This window comes from Nicotiana sylvestris, chromosome 8 (assembly GCF_000393655.2).
Source record: "Nicotiana sylvestris chromosome 8, ASM39365v2, whole genome shotgun sequence".
Taxonomy (NCBI): domain Eukaryota; kingdom Viridiplantae; phylum Streptophyta; class Magnoliopsida; order Solanales; family Solanaceae; genus Nicotiana; species Nicotiana sylvestris.
The window spans coordinates 100,866,054-100,874,975 of NC_091064.1; the positions used below are offsets into that span (position 1 = coordinate 100,866,054).

At 38.7% G+C, this 8,922-nt stretch overlaps 1 protein-coding gene across 1 annotated transcript; it reads left to right on the top strand.

The window, feature by feature from the left end:
* The first annotated feature begins 5,474 nt into the window (after nt 1-5,474).
* LOC104213610 (F-box/kelch-repeat protein SKIP25-like) lies at nt 5,475-7,178 on the top strand. Its single transcript, XM_009763139.2, has one exon. It carries the CDS (start codon nt 5,772-5,774, stop codon nt 6,981-6,983), a length of 1,212 nt encoding a protein of 403 aa, XP_009761441.1. The 5' UTR covers nt 5,475-5,771; the 3' UTR covers nt 6,984-7,178.
* Nucleotides 7,179-8,922: the final 1,744 nt, after the last annotated feature.

Sequence of the window (8,922 nt, forward strand, 5' to 3'; positions counted from 1 at the left end):
TCTGCAGTATGGGAAGATCTCTCCACTAGGAAAATAGCAGGGGTCAGAGTCCTAGCTCAAGGGGTAGCCGTCGCGCGTACGACCATGGCCGTAGATTCAACTAAGGCAGCCCTTGACGAAGGTCGGATAGTAGACGCTGAAATAGGGCGAGTAGACGATGAAGGTTGACAAAAGGCTAATGGAGAGCCCTCGCTCTCCGCACTCTCCCTAGCATCGACGAATAGCACATGAGTAACCAAGTAAAAAAGAGAAGGGAGAAGTAATGAATGAAAATGACATCTCACCTGTAAGGGGTTTACGTCCATATTTTTCATAGAAGGTCGACCAAGTGCGAACCCCTGCCGTATGAGGAATGATGGAACTTACCCACTCGCGGATGCCTTCAACAGGCGGAGGGGGTAATTTCGCAGCAGCAGAAACATAACATGGCATTAGTATAATGGAAAGCGATCGGAAATCTCTCTGACTAAAAGTACAAAAACTTACGTGCAAAGTTCCACCTCTTAGGGAACCCTGTAGGATCTGCTACAAGGTGCTCAGTACGCACATAGAAATAATTCTCATGGAATTAACGGTTAGCCCTGTCATCCATCTTCACCACCAGACTCTTCGACCCTCGATAGCGCATGTGAATCATCATGCCGCGAATGAGCTGAGGGGCGATGATATTGAGCATATGCCCCAAAGTGATCTCACAACCGGCGAGCTCCGCAAACTTGAGCAACATAAGAAATAACTTATAAAGGTACGGCAAAAGTTGGGCGGGGCATACCTCGTAAAAATAGTAGAAATCTACCACCAGGAGAGGGAGAGGATGCGTATATCTGACAAGAAAGGGGTAGGCGTAGAACACAAAGTACCCTAGGCAGTCGAAATGGACTATGTCGTCCCCTACTACTGGAAGTATTTCGATATAGGGAGGAATTCCCCATCTAGCCTTCAATTCTGCGATCTCCTCCTCTTTTATAACAAAGTGAACAGGTTCCGGCTCATCCCCGGCGGGACTGTAGAAGTCGATCCATGCTTTCCCGGGGAGAGGCAAGATCTCGGCTACCGACGAGACCTCCTCATCCTCTACCACTTCTGCTCCTCCGATGGACGGAACATCACTTTCAGGCGCTGAAATTATGGTAGGAAGGTCAGCGTGAGAAGAATCACCAGCCACTATGTCAGGTTGTGTTACGCCTCGTAATATTACGTCTTGCAGTATTATATTACGATGATGTTATGCCTTGCAGTATTACATTATAGCGATGTCACGCTTTGCAGTATTAAGTTGCGACAGTGTTGCACCCAGCAGTATTACATTACGGTAATATTACACTTCACAGTATTAAGTTATGACGATGTTGCACCCTAAAGTATTGTACGTGGAAATTGTTGTAAGCAATTGACATCAGTCCAAGTAAAAGATTATTTGGAGATTATAAAGATTACGCTATTTCACAAGTGATTAGTAAATTCGTGAAGGTAAGAGGGGAAACAAGTCGAAGAAAATGAATTTCATTGAATTTTGGCATATTGGGATAATAGGGGCCGAACGTTAATACCCGATATTTATGGACTAGTACCATACAAGGTACCACGTGACATGCTAGTAAGGCTTATAATGTGTGTTAAGAAGGAGTAGTATTCTAAGTAATTTGAAATAATTCTTAATTATATGGGTAATTGGTTAATTATTGATTTAATGGGAGATTAACCATATAAATAAGGATTTGTGGGTAATTAATAAATGGGGACAAAGTCCCCACGTGGCAACCCATGAAATAGCTAATAAAGCCACCAAGTGACTCATATGATGTAAAAAAGGTTTCACATTATTAGACCACATACAAGGATTACATTCCCTTTATTATATTATCTAGTTTTATAAGGTATGAAGTAAAATACCTTATCCACTTCACCATCAAGAATTTAGCATATACAGATGCATGAAACATCAACCAAATACAGGAGATAATAAAAAATTCCAAAAACTTAAGAGGAAATTTACCTCTAGCAAGTAGTAGAGTTGAAAAATTCCATTAAACAGGTGTGGTAGTTCAGATGCACTCAAATCCTAAAGTTGGATGCTATGATAGATGCAAGGTGAAAAAGATGATCATTCAAATCAACCAAAAGTCAGTAACCAATCTTAACAATCTGAGGAATTTACGTTCTCTCTGTCACATAACAAGGTTTACGTTTAAGAGCGATTGCATGCGTGATTTACAATGGTCAGAGTTGTAACGTGAGATTTTGCGGTTCTAAAGGAGTACGGTGCAATCTTATCCAAGAATGTTACATGGATTTTCCCTACTCCAGGTATGTTAAGGCTATCCTTTCTTTCTTTTGGCATGATCCATACGATACGAACGAAACATGCAAATGCAAAAATTCCATGAGTGCCTCTATTCATAGAAGTATTAGAGATATCTATGTTCTTGAATTTCCATGTGTCATAATATTTTATCATATGTTCATGGGTCTCAGAAAAATACAAAAGTTGAAAAGAGTTTATTTAATGATATTACTCAAAGGCAAAATGGTCTTATGACATCCCGAAAGATTTTATTAACGTACTTTTCATGCATTGCATTCATGTACATTGACCCATGACCAGATGAAGTTATATACGCATATATATATATGTATATATATGTATATGGGATATGGGAAAGGTTATGGCGTTATATACGCACCACCACCTGATCAGCTGGTATACGATGATGATTTTGCTCACAGTGGTCGAGATGATATAATGGGATGCCCTCAGAGGCGGATGATGTTATGAAACATGTACCGATGCATGACATTCATACGCATATGCATGACACTATAATTGTTTCATGATTTATAAAGTTATCCAGATTTACAGGTGGAGTCATTTACTCTATATGTCCTCCATGTCTATTATGTAGTTATTTATGTGCCTTACATACTCGGTACATTGTCACACTGACATCCTTTTTGCCTGGGGACGCTGCGTTTCATGCCTGCAAGTCTAGATAGACAGGTCGAGATCCCTCCAAGTAGGCTATCAGTTCAGCGGAAGGTGTTGGTGCGCTCCATTTGCTTCGGAGTTGCGTGTTTGGTTAGTATGATTTAAACGTGTATTGTTTGGTATGGCGGGACTCTGTCCCAACCTTTATGATATTTATGTACTCTTAGAGGATTGTAGACATATGTCGTGTATGTAAAAGATTGTAGGGCCTTGTCGGCCTATGTTTTGAGTTTATAAATGATCATGTTGGCCTATTAGGCCTGTATGTCACGTGTATATGATGATGTAATAAAAAAGATACGTTACATTGGTACTCGGTTGAGTAAGGTACCGGGTGCCCGTCGCGGCCCATCGATTTGGGTTGTGACAGGTTGGTAAAGCAAAAAGATAAAGAAAAGGGAGAGTGAAAGTTTTCGGCTAACTAGGGACAATTGGGAATTCAAAGTATCAAGAAGAAAGAATATTCGCAAAGTCCTTTCAGGTAAAGGGCAAAGAAGTGTGTCAATCGAATGATGAGTTCTTTCAATTTATAAGAGACATAAATCCCCCGAGCACGAAACCCAAGAGTCGCTAATCGAATCTGATAAGGCGCAAAATGTTTCGATTTTCCAGGAACGTGTGTCATAATGGCGACAACCACGAACAACGTTTCAATCCAAATGACGTTTCGGTTATGAAATAGCCGCAACGGTTCAAAAATATCGAAAGGGCGTGAGTATGTTGCTTAATTCTGAAAATCATACCCACATGGAAGATAGTCAGATTTCTCCTAAACAAGTGGAAAACATCATCCGCCTACCAGGCCCAACAAGGGACGACCCTGGCAGACGGAGGGACTAACTGTATTGGTCAAAATCTGACCGTTGTGGTTGACCCAATTGGGACCACGTCCAAACAATCAGATAAAGAAAGACGCCCTGATTTGCTCCAAATCCCGTGTTCGCAACGTCTGCCAAGTCGAAGGACAATATTCAGGGGACGACAAAAACGGATGTGATACAAGTGGGCTATAGCCCAAAAACATAGCGAGAACTTCATGACTATATATAGGGAGGGAACCTTCCTAGAATGGGGAACTTTTTTCTCTTCCTCTCCTCTATAATCTCCCTAGGAAAAAGAAAGTAAACCAATCTTCTATGGAAGATGTACAACAGTTATATTCATCAATGGGTGAAAGAAGGAATGAAAGGCTTCGAATTGATTGTTTCTATTTTATTTTACTTCACGCAATTTATTTACAGATCTGGAGTTTTATTATGTTTGATTAAGATTTACCTCTTCAACTTCTTTAATTGATTTAATAAAAAACATTTCAATATCTTTTGATCAAACAACTTTCTTCCCAAGTATGTCTTAGTTATGACTTGAATTATGACATGAACTTAATTCTTATGGTAATGTGGTGGTCTGAAAATATTATTCTGAGAGATATAAATAAGTGCTTTTTAGAATAAGAGAGGTGCTTTACTATCTTTAACATAAACCTGTTACTAACTACCAATTGTAATAGGTAAACCTGTCATTAACTGCCGAGCGTAATAGGGGTATACATTCAATCAATTTGTCAAGTTAATCTAGTTTGCTTTGTGGATAAATAAACTGGTGATCGAGTTGAATTGAACTTGGCTAGAATTGACTTAAACTTAAGATCTGATTTGTCCCCTTCCCTTGCAAACCTTGTTATGTTTTAGCCAACTAAAATAAACATATTTAATGTTTTCAAATTTATAGATCATCAATAATAATCAAGATATCCGTAAAATGTAGCAAAGGTTCCTAATCATGATGTCAAATGAAACCAATTTAAAATTGAACTCACAATTTGGAATAATTTGGTTTACCCTATAGCTTGCGCATCTTCTCTTTGACATTCATCCTTGCTTGGGAGTGTGTGCTCTCTTTCATTTATACTACTTCCTTCGGTCCATAATAAGTGGTTAATTTAACTTTTATTTTGATCAAAATAAGTGTCTATTTATATAATTAATAAAAAATTTAATTTGTTTTTTTAAAATTATCCTTATGTACGTATCACTAAAAAAAATTTTACTCCTCACATTAACTATACTGCAATATTTAATTAAGGGTAATTTAGTCATACTAACTATTTTTATCTAGAGTTTTATATTTCCTTAATAGGTGTGCCAAAGGCAAATTGGTCAACTTATTGTGAACCGGAGGGAGTAGAAGTTAATGAGTGATAAGAGTAAGAGCAATCAGTTTAATGATTATTATTCTACTTACTCTTATAATATCTCCATCGAAAGAACAAATCTTAATACTCTATTTTTTATCCAAACCCGAAAAAACCCACATCTTTATAGATCGGGACTAGAATTGGTGCAAGTATAAGGTTTAGGAACAAAATGAAGAGGAGTAAATCTTTGTGGACGAAATAAAAAGTTTCTAAACTTGAATATAAAACATTAATATTCTCAACATCATGACTAGTTTGGAAGAAAATTCCACATGCAATAAGATCCCGTGTGGGTTCTTATTTAATTTATGCCACTAAGGCCGTCCCAATTTAATACTACTAGTGGAAACCTTCTTCAATTAGAAAAACAAAAAGAAAGGATAAGATGGGTAATGTCTATGTTCCTCCTAACTTCTATCCAACTTTTGCCTTTTAATTCTGATCCTTCTCTCTCTATCTCGTTACTCACTTCCGACAACATAACTTTTTAGTCCATTAAAGTAATGGCGTAAAGTCCAAAGTCTTCAAACTCTAAATCTTCAACTTCTTATCCCACTCTTACACGTCCCCTACTCTTTTCGCCCTCAAATGAACAACTCCGCCACCATCGCCGCCGCCGGAGCTGCCATTAAACGCCGAAAGAATCATTATCATCAGTCCTTGATCCCTGGAATTCCTGATGATATAGCTCAAATTTGCCTCTCTCTTGTACAACAACCTTTGACTCTTTACTCCGTTTGTCAATCTTGGCGCCGGCTCCTTTATTCTCCTTCTTTCCCCCCCTTTTTATCTATCTATTCGTTATTGAAACCTTCGCAATCTAAGGAGCAAACAAATCAATATGAGGATTCTGTTGAATTCGCCAACTTCGATCCGATTTCATCCAAATGGCACTTACTTCCTCCTCCACCGCTTGAACCGCCTCTTCGTCTCCTCCTTCGTCACCCTTCTTTCATCTCCCGTCACCTTCCGATCCAATCGGTGAGCGTTTCTGGCAAATTCGTTCTCCTTGCTGCAACCACTGACCATCTATTGCCGGCCTTATCTCGGCCCCTTGTTTTCAAGCCGCTCAGCCGAAAATGGACTTACGGTCCCCCACTCGCCACACCGCGACGGTGGTGTGCTGCTGGTGCGTCACGCGGCGTTGTTTACGTTGCGAGTGGGATTGGTTCCCACTACAACCAAGAGGTAGCGCGATCGGTTGAGAAGTGGGACCTGAAAAGTAACAACAGCTATTGTTACTGCGCCCACTACAGCTGTAACCACAATCATGATAAAGACAAGGGTACTAAAAGTGGATGGAAATGGGAGAAAATGGGCGGTCTTAAGGATGGGAAGTTTAGTAGGGAAGCGATTGAAGCAGTGGGTTGGAGAGGAAAGCTGTGTATGGTGAACGTGAAAGGCAATGCTGCAAAGGAAGGAATCATCTACGACGTTGAAAAGGACACGTGGCAGGAGATGCCGGAGGGGATGCTAGTGGGTTGGAGAGGTCCGGCGGCGGCGATGGAGGAGGAAATTATTTACATGGTGGATGAATCTAAAGGAGCATTGAGAAAGTATTATCCAGGAAATGACAGTTGGATGGATGTTTTGGAGAATGAGATGCTTAAAGGTGCACAACATATGGCGGCTGCCGGCGGTAGAGTGTGCGTCGTTCGCAGAGGCGGTGATGGTATCGCGGTTGTGGATGTGGTGGCCAAGCCGCCGAGTTTGGTGGTGGTGGAAACTCCGTTGGGGTTTCAGGTTTTGGACGTACATATTTTGCCAAGAATGAGCCAACTGGATTCTGAATCACAATGAGATCACGAATATTGAATAGTTTTTGTTTTCTTGTATTTTCCAAATTATTCATTTTTTTCAGGTAAATTTTTTATACTTGTCGACTTTTTGTTGGTTCTTTTTCTTTTTCTTTTGGTGGGGAAAAAATATATGTATACAATTTAACACAAGTTCTCACCATAGAACAATATGAAAATCTTTTGAGGTTCGTTTAGATATGGTGAAACAGTAAATGTAGTGGTACCGGAGGCGGATCAACTGAACCCACTACTTTTGAAATTAAGTATAAATTTAAAAATTTATTAAAATTATAACAAATAATCTAAAGATATAAACCCATGATTTTAAATAGGCAGTCTTGGATCCGCATTTGAGTGGTACTGCATATACGAGTTTGATTTTGGGGGTGATACTGTTACATATTTTTTCATTGATTTACATAATGACAATACGAACTCTTCTTGCGAACATTGAGGCTCGTGATTTTTGCATGAGATTGTACTCGTCAAGCAAATAAATCTCCAAATTGCTCTTTGGTTGTATATTGACAATCTAAGAATAGGCTTCTACTCCAGAGAAAGGCAACTAAAGCTATGCCATAAACTAATCCTACTTTTGTTTGTTCAAAGCCTCTATTTTTTTTTAATTTTTAAATTCCAAACAATAACAATAGTTACGCTCATGAATTTTATGTAATTATGTGCTTAGTTAATTAGATATGTAATCAATTCAGTGTCTTCTACATTTTCTATTGTCATAATTTTTAATAGGCAAAATACATCGTCAGCCCGTTAAAGTTGTTTACACTTTTCACTTAGACATTTTATTTTAAGTCAGTTCTATTTGAACACTCCAACCATATTTCAAATGTATCATTTAGACACAACTTCATGATGTGACATAGTGCGTGTATTACACCATTTCTCAGAGCGTGAGAGATTAATTTTTTCTTTTTAAAATTCTTTTCTCTTTCTTTTTCCTCCAACTATTTAACAAACCATCACCTTTGTCACGACCCAATTCTATTATAGGTCGTGATGACACCCAGCACCGCCGCTAGGCAAGCGAACTAACCACATGATGTCTCTTGTTAATAGATTTTCAAGTAATTAAACTTTCCTTAATTTAAAAGATTTAAGAAATAATAGATTTAAAATAAATAAAACGGAAGCAACTAAGTACAATCGTAACCATAGAAATAAACCAAAACTATAAGTCTATTAGTATGTGTGCCAAGACCTGGTGTCACAAGTGTGTGAGCAACTGGTAGAATATACAAAAGAATGTTACTCTACTGCCTGAAACAAAATAGACAGGAAATAAGTAAAAGGAAGACTCTCACTGTTGTAGAACGGCTCGGAAGGCAACTCACCGTGAAGTCTCGAAGTGGTAATAAAGTGTGCGCGCCGGACTGATATCCAGATGCACCTGCCTCAGATCCTACACATTTAGTGCAGAAGTGTACCGTGAGTACATAAACATGTACCCAGTAAATATCTAGTCTAACTTTGAAGAAGTAGTGACGAAGGGTCGACTTCGACACTTACTATAGGCCAACAATATAATAATATGAAATTCTAATTAAACATGATATATATAAATGACAATAGATCTCAGGGCAAGAAATAATTAAACAATTCTTTCACCGTGATTAAGATACCAAATCATTTCCCCCAATTAACCATTTATCTCTCAAGCCAATGAAACAATATCAAATATAATAGGGCTTCCAATATTATTACGCATGAATTATGCTGAGGATGTACGACCCGATCCAATATACATATACATAAACTGTGTCCACTACCGAGGGTCGAACGACACGAACCATAGATGCATCTATTAACCTGCTGAGGAGAATGATCCGCTCCCATGAGAGTAGTGAAAATTTACCCCGCTCGCGGAATATTCTTGCGATGCGGTTGAACATAGATTTCTCAAGTTATCATAATATCCCTCA

Coding starts and splice junctions, on each gene's coding strand:
- LOC104213610 (XM_009763139.2), top strand. CDS start 5,772: ATGAACAACTCCGCCACCATCGCCGCCGCCGGAGCTGCCATTAAACGC.